The 20635-nt window shown below is 41.5% G+C and overlaps 1 protein-coding gene across 6 annotated transcripts in view; it reads right to left on the bottom strand.

Annotated features, from left to right (window-relative positions):
* VEPH1 (ventricular zone expressed PH domain containing 1) overlaps positions 1 to 16377 on the bottom strand; it is a 144388-nt gene extending 128011 nt beyond the window's left edge. For 3 of the 6 annotated variants that reach the window (XM_082394379.1, XM_082394383.1, XM_082394384.1), the window contains exons 1-2: positions 10900 to 11098; positions 2930 to 3224 (exon numbers count right to left, since the gene is read on the bottom strand). In XM_082394379.1, coding sequence (XP_082250505.1) covers positions 2930 to 3067 — 138 coding nt within the window. In that variant the 5' untranslated portion in view covers positions 3068 to 3224; positions 10900 to 11098. The other 3 variants (XM_082394381.1, XM_082394382.1, XM_082394380.1) reach the window with 3 other exon arrangements.
* Positions 16378 to 20635: the final 4258 nt, after the last annotated feature.

The following is a 20635-nucleotide window of genomic DNA, read 5'->3' as shown; positions in this document are numbered from 1 at the left end:
TGATAGCTCACCCTTTGCTGATTTCTTTCCTAGAATTACTGGGAAAGAAAATCTGATTGGCATAGCTTGGGTCAGGTGTCCCCACTCCTGCCTTCCCCGCTCCCTGGCAAAGGCAAAGTAGAAAACCTTGACTCAAGGCCCCATCAGGGAAGGCTTCATGCGATGGGAAGGGGCAATTTACCAAAGGAAAATGGAGGAGCAGGAAAAAAATATCAGAAACCTACTATGTCCCCATCATTGCAAAAACAGAAGGAGAGGCCACGTATTTGTCGAGAATCCTAAAGAAGGGACTTCTGTTCTGGAAGGAAGTTGGACAAGACAGTTTAGAAGGTCCTTCCAGTTCTATGTTTCTAAAGAGGAATTGAGAAGTGGAATTGATTACTGAGATCCAGGGTCATTAGGAAAGCCCTAAGAAGGAATATTTATCTGATCTTGGTTATAAGGGAAGGATGGGATGCAGCTAACAGGGAAGTAACCATAGAGTAGGCATGGTGGTTCAGGGGACTGATCACTGGCATTGGTCATTGAATGTCATGGGTATTGAGGCATCATGGAAACACTTTGAACAATGGAGAGACATGTAATAAAACCTGGCTTAGGAAATTTAAGCTGGTAACTGTTAGTAGATTGAACTAGAGAATGGCAAGGCCAAAGGCAGGGAGATCAATTGGTTTGGGAGCCTAAGCCAAGGTGATAGCAGCAGGAAGGGAAGAGAAGCAGCAGATGAGAGGCATTTCTCATGCAGTGCCTACAGAATTTACAGGAAAAGGCGAGAATGAGAGAAAGAGGTCAAGAATGACTCCAGGTTTCAAACCTGGAGATCTAGGAAAAGGGTAGTATAACTGGAAGAAAGGTGACAAATTCTAATTTAGATATATTGAATCTGAGGTGATGGATATCAATTAGTACGAGCTTGAAATTTAGCGAGAGATATGAAGGCTGAAAACAGATCCCGGATTCCCCCATGTAGAGGTTGTACTTGAGGATATATGAATAGATGACTTTCTATAAGAAAAGAGTATAATGCAAAAGGGCAATTGAGTCCTTTTAGAAAGAGGCAACCACTAAGAACTAGAACCACTAGAAATCATTTCAGGAATAATGAAACTTGAACTGGCTTTTAAAGGAGGGGAGGTGGGAAGGAATGCCAAACAGGGACATGTTTATAACTAGGATTGATCAGCAAATTTCAAAACTGGATTGATCAACATGATCCCTGCATTTAAAAATTGGAATGATCTGCATGATTTCTCTAAGAAAAATTATTCTTTTTATTCTGCCACCTATCTACTCTGTGCCATGGTTACAGATAGAGAATGGAAGAAATGGGATGTGACAGAAATTAGTAGATGAAGATCTCAGGAGAACTACTAGCTCTCCAGACCTATTAGTCTCGTGGGTTGCTAAGTGGAGGGCTTAAAGTATGGACAGTGCTCTTGATGACAAAGGACATGGCAGCCTTAATGGTTAAAAGTGGGGACACATAACAGAACTCACCAGTCCTGAAATTCTGAATTTGACATCTGTGAGACAAAGCAATTGATGAAGGAACAGAAGAAATCACTGACACTAGTGACCTCTAGTGGAAATAGGCTTCAGGGAAATATAGATACAGATACCTAGATATGCATATACATATACATATTTTCCATTAGCTTAGATAAAATCAGTAGCACATTCAGCCAGTTTATTTCCAGAGGAGTGTGAAGGAAGGGACTGCTGGAAATAGCACACAAATCCTACCCAGAAAGCGGAAATGTACCAGGAATACTTTGTTTTCTGAGTCAGACTAAGTTGATTAATTTTCTGGACACGTAATGGCTGTCAAAGACATTACCTGGGAAAAGAATAGTGTTTGGGCAGTGACTTCACTTGTCACTGGGCGGACTTGGCACGTTAATGGCAGCCAGCAAGAGAACGTGCTGACAGATTTGAGGAGGAAGCAGCACTGGTTGCTGTGCCTTTTAAGCATCTTTTCATTATGACATAGAAGAAAGCTGTTATCGCTGAAATATGTACATATTTGCTATTCAGTATTTTATGGCTCCAGTCCTGTCTCTTTCCTTTGCCTGGTGGGTGTTTGTGCCAAGTGTTGGCAAAAACACTGTTGAGCTGGGAGGATGGGAGGGCATAATTGGTGGCCTTGGCCTTTGAAATGGGACCAACCTCCAAGCACAGTCAAGAAGGTCAACATCAGACCACGCCAGGCAGTCCACACGCACTCTCTTTCAGAAGTGCTTTCAGGATATATAATCTTGACAGAGGAAAAGCGAAGGAATGGGAGGGTTGATGGAGATTTTAGGTTTGTCTGATCACACTAGGGGCTAATAACGGGTGAGTTGAATTAAATGGGTGGGGGGGGTGTAGGAAAAGGATCAAAGGAAAGGTTAAAAAAATGGAGATTATACAGAAGCAAACAGAATCAGCGTTATTAAGCCCTGGGCAACTGTCACTTCTGGCAGCAGAGTGATAGTTGTCCTGGTCTCGTATTACCTGTGTGGCAGGAGGTGTCACCTTGCCTTCTTTCATTATTTAACCCCCATCTCACACCCTGCTTTGTTTACTGATGCTCTTGTGCAGCTTGGTGGGTCTGCTTTCCCCCAGATTTGCTCCCTCTCCTCTCCATGTCATTTCAAGGATATAGAAACAACCTTTAGACAGCCTTTTGTGAGAATTCCACTCTGGTCTGCAATTTCCAGAGTTCTGGTCTCTGTGAATGGGCGAAAGGTGGTCTGGCTGCTCCCGAAGTCAAAGACTTCCCTGGTATTATTTCTTAGATGCCAGCTAAACCACAGAGAAGAGTTAAGAGAGACCAACATGAGTGGTCCTTCCTCTTTCCTCTGCAAAGATCTTTTTCCCCAGGATATGTAGTCGTTTAGCTCCAGAATAGGTCATTTCAGGGGACTAGGCTAAGAATGAGTTTACTTACTGAAGATGAGCTGATGATTTTAATTTGCTCCAAGGCTTCTGTCAGGCTGCCTTCAATCTCAGAGTCATCTAAGGAGAAGAGGTCGCCGGCTCGTGAAAGATCTTTTTGTCCCAAGACCAGTCTGAAGAGTTGATGCATGCTGAGGAGTCTGATAATCAGTGGACTGTCTGCAGGCCCAGGACCATGTGTCTCCGTCACCAGAGGTTAGTGAGACAAAAACATGTAGCAGGACATAGACTTCGTATTCCTTGAAAGGTCATTTTTCTCCAGACTTTGAGGTCTTCTTTGACACTCTCTGCAAGAGAAACAAATGACACAAGATAGCCTTTAGTAGGATGGCATGAGCTCAGAATGTGAACGTGGTGCCCAGAAGAGAGGAAAACAAAGACATTTGGAAATGTGCATGGGATCACAGATTCTGGCTTGATGATCTTCAAAAGAACTCTTTCCGTATTTTGTCTCAAACAGTCCTGTCAAAAATGATTATATTTCTCCAGAATTTAATTTGAGCCTCAAAAAGCAGCTTAAATCCCCTACTTTTCTCCTTTCTATATCCTTTCTATATCCTCTCCTCTCCCTGCCACAAGGAAACAAGTGGACCAGCAACAAATATGCCCAATACTTGCCATATTTTCCCCAAACAGATTCCCATGGGAACCAAACAGAAAAGGGCAGTGAAAGGAAGATAGAACACAGGAAACACCTTTTAGACCCACTGCCTGTTTCCTGGATGTGGAAACTGATACTTAACTTACCTTCTTGGCTGGGCTTCTTTGCTGTATTGACAACAGAAGCTTCCTGAACCTCAGTCCAGAAGGTGCCCTATTCTTATGTACTCTCTAAACAAATGGCTATGAAATAAAGAACTCTGCCTGGGAGTACGAGACAAGATGAATCTCTATAGCACGTGAGCGTGAACTTGAACACAGAGCTTGAAGGTGAGAATGTTGCAATGAAGGCTAAAGAGGAAGGGTTTTAGGATCGGGCAATCCTCCCTCTATTCCCAAAGTTGAAATAATAAAGTCCCATTGTAGTTCTTACTTAATTAACAGCCCACAGAGAGTAAGGCAATGGTACCAATTAAATAACTGATTATTCTCATCAGCTACTTTCTGGGCCCAATAAAACCACAGACCATTTGCCCTGGTAGAGACCTTAGCAGTCATTTCATAACCTTGGGGAGGTTTAAGACTTCTTCGAGGCCTCACGGTAGCTGTGGCAGTGCTCTTCTCCTGATCTCAGGCCAGTGGGTTCCCCCAAAGTTTACATTAGAGTGGAGTCACCTCATACATACAGGTAACTTACAAATGCAGCCACTTGTTCCAAGAGTGAGAGCTGAGAGTGGTTTATGTAACATAAGCGATTCTGCCCAGCATTTCAGTCTGAATGTGCTCCCCAGAATGAGTGTGAAAAGGGAGAGTCTGCTGCTCCCTTGGGTGTCCCCCCGTGAGCTATCACTGTGGCAGCACCTCTCTGTGCCGAAAGCAGTTTTAAAGTTTAAAGATACATACTCTCCATACAACATGCTCTCAAAGCACAAGCCAAATCCCTCATCAGGCACTTAACTAAAGAAGCTATCTGTAGTATTCCAAATGGTGCAATTTATAGGCCATTGAAGAGATTTCAAGAGTAGTATTGCCTGCATGCAACTTTTGCACTACCTACCAGCTTTAGAAAAATGACGCCCAGTACTTACATATGCTTGTCTATATGCCAGATCCTGGATGCTTTGTAAACATTAACTCATTTAATCCTCATAACAATTGTATGAGGATATTTCATTCCTATTTTACAGGTGAGGAACACAAGGCATTAAATAACTTGTCTAAGCCACATAGCTAGTAGATTAGAGAGCTGGGATCTGGACCCAGAGACTCCCGTGCTAGGCTCCCAGTTCATAACTGCTGTGGACTGATGATGACACATAAGGCTCCACGTGAGGCTACCGTTAAGAGTGGAAACCTCATGAGTAACATTTGAGGATGAAGATATGGGTAGGGTCATAAAGCAAGAAAATGAATTCCTCTTGCCTCCTACACTGACCCTGCATCCTTGTCCATCTACACCCTGGGATTTAGGCCAACCAGAGAGCAGGAGGGTCACAAGGAAGAGAGGCTTAGAGGGCGAGAAAAGAACGACAGGGGTGGGGAAGGTTTCAGGGGACGGGGAGAGAGGAGAGTGAGGATCCTACAGAGTACCTTTGCATCCTGGCAGATGTGGAGGGGTGAATTACAATATCTACAAGAAAAATCAGGGCAGTGTTTTCCTGAATTTTCCCCTGCTCTCCTCGCCCTCCCCCACCCAGATATTTGCAATGACAGAGTCTCCGTGAAATAATATTCAGGAAAATAAGGTATTGGATGGAAACTAATTCACCTTGACCAGTCAGCTTGTGGGTCACTATCAGGCACTTCTGGAAGCAGATTGAGCTGCCCCAGACGTAGCAGAGCTGGAACTCTGAGAAGGAGCAGAAATACGTGCTGGGAGAGAGGGGCACCCACAGGGTTCTCCTGGGCTCCTTCTTTTCTTTTCACACTTGCAGTGACACCTGGTGTGGAGTCCCACACTCATGCTTCCAACTGCAGCTGTTACTCTTGTGTGTCCACCATGTGCAACATTGTTGTTCAACACATAGCCATATATGAAAACTTTCACACATCCAGGGGTGGAGGAGGGGGAGAGGAGACTTGTACCAAATGTTCTACATTACAAGGATGACCCAGAGAAAAGTCCCCGAGGTACTACAAAAGGAAGTTTGGGGAAGTACGAGGGAGAGAGAGATCTCTCCTAGGGGAAGATGATAAGGAATGGGTTTGTGGAGGAAATGGTGTTTAGCCAGAACTTTTAGGTTTCATTCAGTGCATGTGTGCTGAGTACATACTAAGCCACCTGCTTGTCTGGGGCCCCAGATTCAAGTTCCAGCCCAGCCACTCAGTGGTCATGGGGCCTTTGGTTCATGCTCTTCCCTTCCCCAAGCCTCAGTTTTCTCATCTGCAAAATGTGTCTAAGGCACACCTCATCTACCTCATCAGGTTGTTTTGAAGATCAAAGCAGATAACACACAAAAGAGCACTTTGTAAAATAATGACACCACCAGCTGATGTTTAGTGGGTGTTTACCATGTGTCAGGCACTACTCTCGAGAGTTTGCCACATAAAGAGTCACTGAATTCTCACAACAATTCCATGCGGTGAGAAACTGGTGTTCAGAGAGGAAAACAAGCAGTCCAGGGGGACCTGGAGAGTGAGTTGCAGAGTCAGGATTGAAAGCAGTTGGTCTCCCAGGACAAAGCCCCTCTCAGGACTGTGTGTAGGTACATACATGACTGTGCATGGTAATTATTGAGCTGCCTCCCTTCCATCCGTCCTCATGTAAAGAGCACCTTGCATCCTTATCCAGTCCGCCCTTTCCTGGATAAGAATCAACAGGGCATGTCATTTATTTTGCAGCAGCTCTGGTCAATGTTTTGCTCAGGTGTCTGGCTTCTCTTGCTGTTCTCTTTGCAACAGCCCAGAAGGTTAGAGCCAGATCAAATTTTACCTCATCTTCTGAGAAACTCCCTACTCTTATGAATGTCATGGTCCTATGACCTATATGTAGGTGTACATATGCACCCACCGTACACACACACACACATGTATGTACACACACTAGGACACTTCCTATGTACCAAGTTCTTCGCTAGACACTTTCTTCTCAGTTCTCCCATCAACCCTGCAGGTAGATACGATTACCGAAGAGGAAACAGGACTGGTGAGGTTAAACATCATGCCCCAGGTTATACACAGAGCCAAGATTCACATCCAAGTAGGTCAGCCTCCAAATCTTCTACTTTCTATGTTACAAAAACTGGCTTATAAAATTCCTTTTCATCCCCAACTTTGGCCCTCCTAATTTCCTTCCCTAATCTTCAAGAGACCCTAATCTGACGCCCAGGTTCTCATTATTCAGTCTACATTTTTTAAGCAGATGTTGACTGACAAGTCGGGTTTCTGTATGGAGAAACAGACGCCCCAAAAAGAGAAATGATTCTGAACCACGCGCAACACATTTTGGGGAGTCCCAGCTGTCCCCCGCAAACGCGCTTTACCTGCGTGCTACTCCTCAAAGGCGCACTTGCTGCTACTCAGCGGTCTGTTTTGAGACTGGGTGGGAGACTCGGGCAGCGGACTCCAAGGGCACAGGGAGTGGAATCTACTCAGCTCAGTGAACCTGAAGTTGTTCACTGCGGTGCCGGGTTCAAGAATTCTAGGAATGCAGCCCGATGCCACTGGCAGCTCTGGAGCTGGTCAGGTGACAGGCTGCGCCTCACCCAGTGGAGAGTTACCTCTGAGTGAAACGCTCTGTTTCCTGGGGTGAAGCAGAAAGCCTGCTCCAGTAAAGTGGAGTTGTTCTTAACAGCGAAAACAAAACCGCCTGTGTTCATGAAAATCTATACTTTCCCTGAGAAGAATGGAGGGGAAAAAAAAAAAAGCCACGCAGATAACACGGTTTCAATAGGAACTCAAGCAGGTGAATGGGACGGCTAATGGGAGCCATTTCTTAACATCCACCCCCCTCCCCTCCCCGGAAGGGAGGAGAATTGCAGCTTAATTAACACTTCCCTCCCCCTCGAGATTTCACATACAGAGTCTGAAACACTGAGAGTTTGTCCAGGAAGAGTCACAGCTCCTAAAGAAGTCATCCTCTTGCTCTGCCTCTAGATTAACATTGTTGAAAGTTTCAGGATGCAGGAAGTTGCTAATAAACAACAAACTTACTCAACAAAGATGCATACCCTGTTTTTTCCCACTTTATTTGCTGGGAGGTTCTTGAATCAGACTTAGATTGGTACTTTAAATATTGCACCAATACTCAGAGAAAATGTTTATCTGCTTCATCTATTGATACTGCAGAGGAGAAAAAGTTACCGAAACCCTTCCTTACTGTTTCAAAAGTTAGTGACACATTTTTAAAACATGTTTTAAACTATATTATTCTCTAGCTTGTCTAGCTTGTCTGTTCCTATAGTAGGTCTGCTCGTCCCATGGAGTCACCTATCTGCTGACAAAGTGCACAAAAAGCTGTGCTGCAGATAAATTCATCTGCATGATCACCAAGATGTGAACACTGCAGGTGTCTCCCCAGGGGTGCTACCCCATAAAGGTGTGTGCTCAGGGTGGCCACACACCTGCCACTGAACCAGGTCATATGCTTCAGGAGAATAACCTCTTAAATCTTCCTAAACACTTGGTGGTCAGTCTGTTTTTACGCCATGCCCACGTGGAGGACTGTCTCCTTAAAGAGTTTACTTTATAAAAATAGAGAACCTAGTCATCCGTGAGAAGGTATATTCTCTCACTGATAATTTTCTGATACAGTAGCTGTATTCTATTCCCTTTTAATGGAATAGACTATATTTCTTTAGTCTTCCCTCTTCTTCCTCCTCTATTCATTATTCACGGTACTTATCACTAGCTTTTATTCAATTTTCTTTCATTTTTAAATGAGCTTAGGGTCCAGAATTGGACAGAGTATGGGGACCCAGTAAGAAGAGCAGAGTGGTAAGTGTGGGGGGACCTGGGCACATCTGGGCTCAGCTATGCCGTTACCTGCAGTATAAACATGGGCAGATTAATCAACCTCCCTGAGCCTCAGGTTCCCTATTTACACCTGAGGATGGTGATGTGGGTTGTTGGGAGGTTTAAAGAGATTATGTAAAGCATTTCACACACATCTGGCATATAGCAACCACACGAAGAGTGACAGCAATCATATCCTTAATAATAGCATTATTCTTATAGGTCATTCTCCTGTTTACATGTCCCCATGCCATACCTTGTAAATGCTAACGATGACTGTACTGCTACCTGACATTGAATTCACAACGTTAAAGGTGCCTAGGTCTTTTCCATTTGTGTCATATTTATATCCTAGTTGTACTCTCCCCCAATCTTAAATCTGGGTAGTTCATGCACTATCTTGTATGTGTCCCTGTTGATTTCTTGGCAAACTTACCTTGTTCTCTTGGAGAGACAGCTTTACTGTGATGTTGTCCCCACCATGGCCAAACGGTAACAGTGAATTTTTTCACAGAGCGGATATGGACTGAAATACAATGTATCTCAGACTTTTTGTGGCCAGGTAATCCAAATATTTGAGCTTTCTACTTAAGTGTCGCGCTCACTCCCATGTTTATTAGGAAGGAGGGGGGGTATTATTCCCTCCAGGGCACCAGAGGGAAAAGTTCTTTATGACTTTTCAAGGTGACCTATGCTGAATGGGTGCTAATAAGACATTGCTGCTTTACTCTATTATGCATCAGTAGATTCTGCTAAATGAAAACACACTTGAACCAGAGGACTTAATCGCCCAGCTATTGGGATACCACTTTGGGGGGATTTCAATAAACATAACTATCTCAGAAAGCCACATTATTCTGAAGAAATGAGCTTCTAGCTTCCAACTCCAGGTTAGGATATTCTCTGGTTTCTTCACTTCAGATAATTCTAGAATAGCAATATTTACTTACATTATGCTTTGGACAACACTACTGTGCATCAAAAAATTCTCATTTTATTCACCTGTGTTTAAAATGCCCAGTGACTAACTTAGACCCATTTGGGTTCTAGAAACTTTCAATAAAGTTCTCAGATTTTCCCTTGAAAGAAAGGATTAAAGATCCTTTTCAAGGAGCATCTTTTTCACACAGTGTGAAAGAACTACAGGCGTTCCCATGGGAATGGGCCGCATACATTTCAGCCCTTCCCACAAGATGTCTATTGTTCCCTGGGCGTCTCTCGGCTCCCTCTGCTGTGACATGTTGCTACACTTCACTTCTACTGAAAGCCTTTGAGGCTGGGTCATTCCAAATGATGCTAAAGGACTCAACCCTTGGTGTTTTTGCTAGAACTCATACAGTCTAAGTTTGTAGCAGCCTTGTTTTCATAAGCGCATACAAAAATTAGGTTTGGTGACCTGTTTAGGCAAGAGCTCAAAAAAATCTACTTAATTTTGAAAATATATTGCAACTTATGAGAACACAAATAGATAGGAAACATTTCATCAGGAATGAAGGAAACATCTAACAAACTTTCTAAACCAAGACTTTGTGATCTGTCATAATGATTTCAAGGTGTATCAATTTTCATTTGTAAATTTTGACTTCACAAGACACATTTGCTCTGGAATTGATACAAATCTCACCAAAAAAATTTTAATTCCAATTTTCTGGGTTTGTTTTTCCAGAGAACATACCCAGAGTTGCAAATTACAAGGAAAATTCAATGTTAAATGTATCTTTATTTACATTTAAATTTCATATATTAAACAACTGCATGACCAATTCAAATAATGCCCTAAGTATTTTTTTTCTAGTCTTTAAGTTGAAAACATATGTAAATGTCATGGAATTCAGCAGTTGAGTACTATAGCAATTTAAATATGTATTTGAAAAACAAAAAAGTGGCTAGATTCAGTTATGATTTGTAAGGTATCTGAAACATCAAGGGAAAAAAATGACAGCAACAACAAACAATAATGGTGACTGTCCTACCCAGTGACTGTAATGATGCCACTGAATTTTCTTTGAAACTCATAGGCAGAGCCAGTTTCTTTGCTGGTTGCAAAATGTTTCTTGAGGTAAACAAAAGTATGAAATAGAAATGAGCCTAGACTATTACGGAGTAAAACAAAAATGCACATTCTGTGAATCTAGAAGCACAGTTTTCTGCTCCAGAGGCCTAGAGACATGTTTTAATAACCCACAGAGAGGTTGCTTTTTTTTTTTATCATAATAACTGAAAAGCATGCATACATGGCTAGACACACAGCTCCCAAATTCACTTTATCTGCATAATCAGCCACAGCCGCTGGAAGTTTCTCTGCCCCAGTCCGGAAGCCTACTCCTTGCCCCAGTACCGCTTCTGACGTTTACTTTAATTAGCTTTTGTTTTTGCTGAACAAAAGGACAGGAAAGAAGACAGCCATACCTCTTAGCACAGGAAACTCTGGCCATCATAGGAAATAGATGGCAAAATGCTTGATCTTTAGAGCAAGTCGGCAGGAACCCACGACCATGCTCAGAAGCAGCCCAGTCGCCCCTGCCTGGTTCCGTCCTGTCGGCAGGCAGCAGCCGTGTTTTCCTGAGCTGCTTGTCAAGCCTGAGGTGCACTTGATTCCCTCCCCTGGACTCACCATGCTGAATCGAGCAAATGAGTAACTTCTCCTCCCTCTTTCAAACTTCTGCTTAGTGCTAACAACTGGCACAAAGCTTCGCTTATTTCTGCAGTAGATTTACAGAAGCCTCTCGGAGCAGATCCGTAGATTGAAAAGAATTAGAAGATTTGCCTAACAACCAGTAATTTAGGTGCTGTTAATGAATAGCTCACTCTAAGGAATCAAGGAAGTTTTAGGTTAATATCAGATGTGGGGCCTTTTATCAGGCAGGCATCAGTGAAAAGGTCTGGGGAGGGATGGAGGGAGGAATGTAGTGGAATGAGATAATATTTAAGCCAAATATGATAGAAGAAAAATACCACAAGAGAAGGAAAATAACTAGTCTCAATGAGCAAACAATCTAACTATATTAGTATTGCTAGTGAAACCCTGAACAACTGAATGAAGCATCTAGTAGCACTAGAGATCTTTCCAAGCCAGCACTGTCCCTTCTTGTGCCCATCCAAATTGCTAATTCACTTCCTCTTACCATCCAAATATGGAACTCCTCTTCTCAGGCCTAATACACTGAGGATCCCTTACAAGCAGTCTTACATATCCTTACATCTCTCTCTCTCTCTCTCCTTTAAGGAGAGTGCTCTTCAAACCTCTAATGCATAAATTAATTGGTGGTACCCAGTGGATTGTAGTATCTGGAGGCACTTCTCTCCCCTTATGTGCATGACATGGGCTTTCTACACTTATTGATCTGAGCTTTTGCCTACACACAAAGCAATAGAATATTTCTGAGCCTCTTCTAACTTAGAGCTTTCAGTCAAATGAAGTATGTGAGTGTGGTGGGGTAGTGTGGTGGGGAGAATAAGATGTAAGGTGTACAACTGTACAAATTGCACAGATATCAATATTTCCATGTCATTGGCAATCACGCTACCATATAAATAAATTGCCGGCTCAGTTAAAAGGCATTCTCGTGGGGTGAAGAGGACTTTGCTTCTGTGTTTACCGCCCAACATCCACTCATCCTACTTCTGGTAAAAACTATACCCAAATTTTCCTTGGAAATGATGTCCTTTAGATAGAGTTGATTTACATAAACAGGTTGGATCTTAGCCAATCAGAGAATTGGATTCTCCTAACCATAGTGATTAATTTAGGGGAGGTGTGTGACCCCTTGCAGCCCAATGAGAGTCAAGATAAAGATGAATGTTTGGCTTTGGGGGGACAGAGTCTTTCCTGCTAGACTTGATGATGAGATACAAGGTCTGGTTGCTCTTGCCACCAAAAAGCAAATCTTGTGACTTTGTTTAAGCCTCTTAAACCAGCTGCTTCTGATATTGGTAAGATCCACCCTTCACTGTAAGCCTTTGTAGCTTAAGTGATTTTAAGTTGGGTTTTCTGCCATTTGCCTTTGAAAAAGTTTTACCGGACAGAATCAGCTGAAGACAGGTTTGTGGATGGGCTCTCTTGGGTCCCCACAGGGCAGCCCCTTGCAAAGGAAGTAGACTAGGAGACTCATCAGGGACCACCTCTGTCAAACGGGCCTCTTCAGTGACAACCACAGGCTTCCACAGGCAACAGGTAGAGACAGGAAAGGCCTACAAGGAGTGTAGTCATTCAGTGTACTTGAAACTGGGACATTCCAAATTAATTCTTTAATTTAAACAAGTATATGTTAACTTCCCCAAATATTTCCACTTTAACCACCTAAACTTGTTTGGTGGATCCTAGTCACGTACTGTTTGACCTTAATAAACCTAATCATGGAATCCATCCAGCCGTGTACAATTTTCATAAATTCCTTTGGGTAATTAGTTTCACAGAGTATTGCTCTCCCCCCTCCCCTGTTTCTGCACAACTTCCACCCCTTCCCACACTCCCTTGGCAAATTTGAAATAAAGAATCTCTAACCACAGTCAAACTAAGATGCTTCCTTTACAGAACATATATAAATTCTAAAACAACTTTAAATGTGTAAATTATATATAAACACTGAGAATTCCTGGATGATTTCATTTTCTATAAATAATTTTTCTTACCTGAAACCACTCACACTGCTTCAGGTATACCATTTCTGTGTTCAGGCTCCCAGGTTTGCAAGAGTCCATTAGAAGCGCAGAAATTCACACAGGTCCAGGAACTTCCTTTTAGCTCAGCAAAATAACACATGGCTTGAACTGCAAGAGTTTGTTTGTTTTTTTGGTTTGTTCGTTTGTTTTAGGAAAAGGAGAATAAGGACCTGGGGCTAGGTTTATTGTCTATTTCATTAAAATAAAAAATACTTTGACTTTAAAAATGTGGTAGTGGGAATTCCCTGGCAGTCCAGTGGTTAGGACTCTGCACTTCCAGTGCGAGGGCAGGGGGCAGGTGGGTTCGATCCCTGGTCAGGGAACTAAGATCCCACAAGCCACAAGGCTCACGTACAATGACCCTATCACATCCTAGGTCCTGTCCATTCTGTGTCCTCCACATTCTTTATTATATGTGGTGGGCAGATCTTAAGGTGACCCTCAATGATCCATTTTCTGATGTTCACGCCCTGTGTAATTTTCTCCCCTTGAGTGTGAGTGGAACTTGTGACTTGCTTCTAAGAAATAGAATACGGCAAAGATGGTGGAAGGTTACTCCCATGATTACCTAATGTTATATAGGACTCCATCTTGCTGACAGACTCACTCTCAGATTCTCCTTGCTGGCTTGATGAAGTAATTGGTCCTACATGACAAGGAGCTATGGGAGGGCTCTAGGAGCTGAGGGCAGCGTCCAGCCAAGAACCAGCAAGACGCCAGGGCCTTCAGTCCTACAGACACAAGGAAATGAATTCTTCCATCAACCTGAGTGAACTTGGAGGAGGACTCTTCCCCAGTCAAGTTTCAATAGAACACAGCCCAGCCATCGCCTGGATTGCAGCCTTGTGAAACCCTGAGCAGAGGACCCACCTAAGGCATGCCTGGATTCCTGACCCACAGAAAATGTGGAACAACAAATGTGTGCCGTTTTAAACCACTAGGTTCATGATAATTTGTTATAGAGCAATAGAAAACTAATACATGACCATTCCCCCCTCTCCACTGTGATAGCTAGATAGCTTTGTTTCTGTTAAATTCTATTTTTTTTTTTTTTTTTTTTTTTGTCTGTTAAATTCTTCATCCTCTCTTATCTGGATGGTGACAGGAGTCTCCTAGCAGATCTCCCTGCCTCTAACATGGCCCCTTCAATTCCATTCTCAACTCTGCCACCAGATTAGCTTTCTCAAATAAAATATGATATATGACTCTTTTACTTAAAAATGAATAAGTGACAACTCACTGCCTGAAGATGAAATCCAAACTCCATTACTTGGTATACAAAGGGCTTTGTAATCTGGCTCCCACCCCCTTTCAAGCTTGCTGCACCACTCACGCGCACACAACCCTGTGTAGTGAGGCCAGTGCCTTCAGAATATATCCAGGAGCCTATCACCTTTCACTCTCCTCTCTTTACTACCACTACTACTGTGATCCAAACACCATTATTTAATGTCTCACTTGGATTATTGCAATAGCTCCCTGCCTTCTGTTCTTGCCTTGTTAAAATATAGTCTTAACAGAACATCTAGATGATCCTATGAAAATGCAAGTCAAAACTGACTCCCTTCTGTTCAGTACTCTCCAGTGGAATGGCTCTCCACCTCACCCTGACTCAGAGCCAAAGTCCTTTCGATGATCAACAAAGCCTTGTATGATATAGCTTTTCCCCCTTCTTCCTCCTTGTCTTCAACTTCATCTCCTACCACTCTTGCTTTTTGCTCTCTCTGCTTCAGCCACACTGGAGCTACAGAGTTTTCTTGTTCCTTGCTATTCCTTGGACACAGTAGATATATTTCCACCACAGGGCATTTGTATTTGTGTTTCCTCTGCCTGGAAGGCCCTACCCCGAGAGGTCCTCATGGCTGGCTCCTTGACTTCATATGTTTACCCACATATCACCTTAGCGTGCTTTGCTTGACCACTGTCTATAAAACAGTGACATTGCCTGCCTCCCTTGCATGTCTCAGTTCCTGTTTTATTTATTTATTGGCTGTGTTGGGTCTTCATTGCTGCGCGCAGGCTTTCTCTAGTTGCGGCGAGTGGGGGCTACTCCTCGTTGTGGTGCGCGGGCTTCTCATTGCGGTGGCTTCTCTTGTTGCGGAGCACGGGCTCTAGGCACGCGGGCTTCAGTAGTTGTGGCACGTGGGCTTAGTAGTTGTGGCTTGCGGGCTCTAGAGCACAGGCTCAGTAGTTGTAGCGCATGGGCTTAGTTGTTCCATGGCGTGTGGGATCTTCCCGGACCAGGGCTCGAACCCATGTCCCCTGCATTGGCAGGCGGATTCTTAACCACTGCGCCACCAGGGAAGCCCAGTTCATGTTTTATTTTTAAATTTTTGTCCATACCACTTACTGTCACCTGACATACTATATATGTTTGCCTCCAACATATATTTACTTCTTTCCTTTTAAAAAATTTTTGTTACACTTCTTTCTCACCACCCCTCCAAAACTATAAACCTCATGGAGGTAGGAACTTTGTTCAGTTGGTTCCGTAGAGTTCAACCTGGTGTCTAGCATATAGTGTGGACCTGACTTGTTGAATAAACTTTGAATAAATAAAGGAAGGTAATTTAAGCTTAATCAGACTCTCCATGCAAGACTGTAATTTAGAAGTGAACAACCTGATGAAGGATAACTGTGTAGAACCCACTTTGTCATTGAGTTTGGTAAAAGAAACATCCATCTTTCATGGGCAGGAGTGGCAGCAAGGTCACGGTCCTGGCTTAACACAGGCACCTGTGGGACCAGGCTGGAGGTGGTTTCGCCACAGCTCCCAGTGCAGGAGCAGAAGGGGCTTCCCCACCTGTTCTCCAATGATCCTTCACTCCTCCCAGCATTCTGAGGGCTCCCAATATGGATTTTTAATGAAAATCCATTTCTGTTTAATCAACCCAAAACTGCTTCCATTGCTTGCAACTGAAAAAAGGAACGATGATACAGCCATCATTCTCCCTTTTGCTACTGTGCCTTGTACCTGGCAGCCCCTCTACCTGGAACGCCTGGTCTGTTTATAAAGTGCCAGCTCATCCTTTCACCATAATTCTTACCTCTTCCTCTCTGTAAAGATACTCATGCCAAGTAGAGCTGACCTCATTGTCTTTTGTTTCCACAGGGCACTTGTATAGAAGGCTACCATATTAATCTCATTATCTCCCACTAGCTGACAAACCCTTATGGGCAGGGACCAGGTTTTAATCCATCTGAGAAACTCCAGCTCTAGCCTACTATCTGGCACAGGGGAGGACTTCAATAAAAATTTCATGAGGGCTTCCCTGGTGGCGCAGTGGTTGAGAGTCTGCCTGCCAATGCAGGGGACACGGGTTCGAGCCCTGGTCTGGGAGGATCCCACATGCCGCGGAGCGGCTGGGCCCGTGAGCCACAACTGCTGAGCCTGCGCGTCTGGAGCCTGTGCTCCGCAACAAGAGAGGCCGCGATGGTGAGAGGCCCGCGCACCGCGATGAGGAGTGGCCCCCACTTGCCACAGCTGGAGAAAGCCCTCGCACAGAAATGAAGACCCAACACAGCCATAGATAATAAATAAATAAATAAAATAAAAAAAAAAAATTATTGAGGTGAAATTTAAAAAAAAAAAAAAAAAAAAAAAAATTTCATGAATAAAGGCTTCCTTTTTAAAGCATCAGTAAAACAGTAATTCTGTAATTGAAAAGAATTCTGATGCAGAAACAAAGAAATATATAGCAAATAAATCCATTTGGCTGAGATATAATTATTTTCTTGTTAAATTGGTAAAAAAAATTTTTTTTTTTTAAATTTTCCTAGTACTGGTAAGGAGGCATATCCTTTACCAAAAAAACTCTAACCAGCCCAATCAGAGAAACAGGGAGAAGACACAAATTACCTGTATCAGGAATAAAAGAGATGACATCACTACAGATACTATAGGTATATAATACTTCAATCACTTAACAATATAATTTGGTGCCCTAGCTTATTCGTTCTTTTTTTTTTAATTTAAAAAAATTTGTAAATTTTTAAATAAATTTATTTAATTTATTTATTTTTGGCTGCATTGGGTCTTCGTTGCTGCACGTGGGCTTTCTCTAGTTGTGGCGAGCGGGGGCTACTCTTCTTTGAAGTGTGTGGGCTTCTCATTGCGGTGGCTTCTCTTGTTGCGGAGCATGGGCTCTAGGAGCGTGGGCTTCAGTAGTTGCGGCACGCAGGCTCAGTAGTTGTGGCTCGTGGGCCCAGTTGCCCCACGGCATGTGGGATCTTCCAGGACCAGGGCTCGAACCCGTGTCCCCTGCATTGGCAGGTGGATTATTAACCACTGTGCCACCAGGGAAGTCCAATTCATTCTTTTTAAATCTGCATTTTATTCTACTGTATGGATATGGCATAATTTATTTAATAATGGGTGTTTGGGTAATTCTAATCTTCATTTCTACAAATAGAGTAGTAAATTAGAATAGAAGCTTTTAGCTTTTAAAAAATTCATCTTTCCTTTTATGGTTCATACTTTTAATGTCTTATATAGAGATTTTTCATATTTAGGTTTTAATGCAAAATTTATTTTTTGTTTATAATGTGAGGTAGGAATCTGGTTTTATTAGTATATATGTATATACATACATATATGTGTATGTATATATATATGTTTTCTAATAGTCTGCTCTTTACCCATTGATTTATGATACCAGCTCTGTTATAGTCCACATTTACATATATGTTTGGGTTTATTTCAGGAGTACCTATTATGTTCCATTGGCCTATTTGTTTTCCTCTTTGCCAATACTACACAGTTTTGATGATCTTAGCTTTTTAATATGTCTTGCATATGTCTTTAATGTCTTGCATATGTCTTTAATATGTCTTGCATATGTCTTTAATATTGTATAGCAAGAGTACCCCTTCTTTGTGCTTTCTTTTTGAAATTGTGTTAGCAATTCTTTGACCTTTACAACTCGTTGACCACATAAATTTTAGACTCAGTTAATATTTTTTCATAGAAATCAATTTGAGATTTTGATTAGAATTATAATTAAAATTATATGGATTGTAATGAATTTTATAGATTATTTCGGAAGTATTGATTTCTTTTTTTAAAATATTTATTTATTTATTTATTTGCACTGGATCTTAGTTGCAGCAGGCGGGCTACTTGGTTGTGTCTCGCCAGCTCCTTAGTTGTGGCATGTGAACTTTTAGTTGCTGCATGTGTGTGGGATCTATTTCCCCAACCAGGGATTGAACCCAGGCCTCCTCCATTGGGAGTGCAGAGTTTATCCACTGCACCACCAGGGAAGTCCCTTGATATCTTTTCAGTGTCGATTTATTTAATTCATGAGCAAGGTAAAATTTCCACTTAATTCAAGTTCTCTTTTATGTTATTCAATAACATATTTTTTTATGAAGTTCATGCACCTATTTGTAGGATTTGTTCCTAGGTAATTTGTAACTTAGGTACTGTTGTATAATTTTTTGTGATTCTTTTTTTTAATTACATTTTCTATTTTATTATTCCTAGTGTAAGGGAGCCTTAAAGAAATTTGTATGTTAATCTTGTATCCACAACCTTGTTGAATCCTTTTATTAGTTTTAAAAGTTTGTCTATAGAGACTTTTGAATGTAGATAACCTTATCATCTGTAAATAAGACAGTTTTATCCATCTCCCCCCAATTTATAGTCCTCTTACTTCTTTTTTATTCATTTGAACCCCGTCTGATTTTTTTAACCCATTTTGCCATTAGTCATTTCAAAGAACCAGCATCAGTTTCGTTGGTCAGTCCTATTTTTCTTTTTAGTTTCTGTTTCATTAACTTCTGCTTTTATCACTATTGTTTCTTTTCTTTTTTTTTTTTTTTACACACACACACACACACTGTATTTTATTTTTACAAGAGATAAATAGACTGACACCAAGCATTGTACATGGATGACCACAACAAAAGCAACAATGATTGCAATTACCAAACATGAAACACACTCATACTATGTCATAATATTGACATTCAGTCCAGTAATCCTCCACTGTAACAGCTCCTTTACTTTGCAGTGAAAATTGATTTGTATATTCTTTGCCTCTGAGTCCTTGTGGGATTTTTTTTTTTTTTAATTCAGACAGAAAGTCACAAAAATTATACTCATCCTCATCAGTTCACTCAGTCCCATGTAATTAATTTTTTTTTTCATCTTGATCTTTTGTTAGCACTTTTATGAGTTCATCAGTTTTTCATTAGAGTTCTGAAAATGCTTATTCATTCAGTTCAGCAGTACAGTCAGTTACCAGAAACCTGTACTTGTCAGAGTCTTTTCCATGAATTTCTTGAAGATGAAAGCCTTTTATAGGAACATATTTGCAAAAGCATCAGAGTACACCCAGAACTGTCTGTAAATGACAAAAGACTTAAAAATGACCACTGTTAAAGATTTGATGAAAGTTCATAATAATGCAGTTGACAAGAAAATTAGTTATTTCTGAGATATACATTTTAAAGTAATAACTAGGATTATTATAACATTATACCAGAACATATAAGATTTTTAGAAATTTCATGTAATGTCTGAAACATTTATATTAACATATTTCCATACATACTTCCATACAAATACAAATATAAGATTTTTAGAAATTTCATATAATGTCTGAAACATTTATATTAACATATTTCCATACAAATACAAATATAAGATTTTTAGAAATTTCATGTAATGTCTGAAACATTTATATTAACATATTTCCATACAAATAACCCAATGAAAGTTTAGTATTAGTTGTTTTGTTTGTTTGTTTTTTTATACTGCAGGTTCTTATTAGGCATCAATTTTATACACATCAGTGTATACATGTCAATCCCAATCGCCCAATTCAGCACACCACCATCCCCACCCCACCGCAGTTTTCCCCCCTTGGTGTCCATATGTCCATTCTCTACATCTGTGTCTCACCTTCTGCCCTGCAAACCGGCTCATCTGTACCATATTTCTAGGTTCCACATACATGCATTAATATACGATATTTATTTTTCTCTTTCTGACTTACTTCACTCTGTATGACAGTCTCTAGATCCATCCACTTCTCAACAAATGACTCAATTTCATTCCTTTTTATGGCTGAGTAATATTCCATTGTATATATGTACCACAACTTCTTTATCAGTTCGTCTGTTGATGGGCATTTAGGTTGCTTCCATGACCTGGCTATTGTAAATAGTGCTGCAATGAACATTCGGGTGCATGTGTCTTTTTGAATTACGGTTTTCTCTGGGTATATGCCCAGTAGTGGGATTGCTGGGTCATATGGTAATTCTATTTTTAGTTTTTTAAGGAACCTCCATATTGTTCTCCATAGTGGCTGTGTCAATTTACATTCCCACCAACAGTGCAAGAGGGTTCCTTTTTCTCCACACCCTCTCCAGCATTTGTTGTTTGTAGATTTTCTGATGATGCCCATTCTAACAGGAGTGAGGTGATACCTCATTGTAGTTTTGATTTGCATTTCTCTAATAATTAGTGATGTTGAGC

Source organism: Balaenoptera borealis (genome assembly GCF_965194805.1).
Source record: "Balaenoptera borealis genome assembly, chromosome: 5".
Taxonomy (NCBI): domain Eukaryota; kingdom Metazoa; phylum Chordata; class Mammalia; order Artiodactyla; family Balaenopteridae; genus Balaenoptera; species Balaenoptera borealis.
Note: the sequence above shows the minus strand (reverse complement) of the source record. Positions and strands in the feature narration are given on the sequence as shown.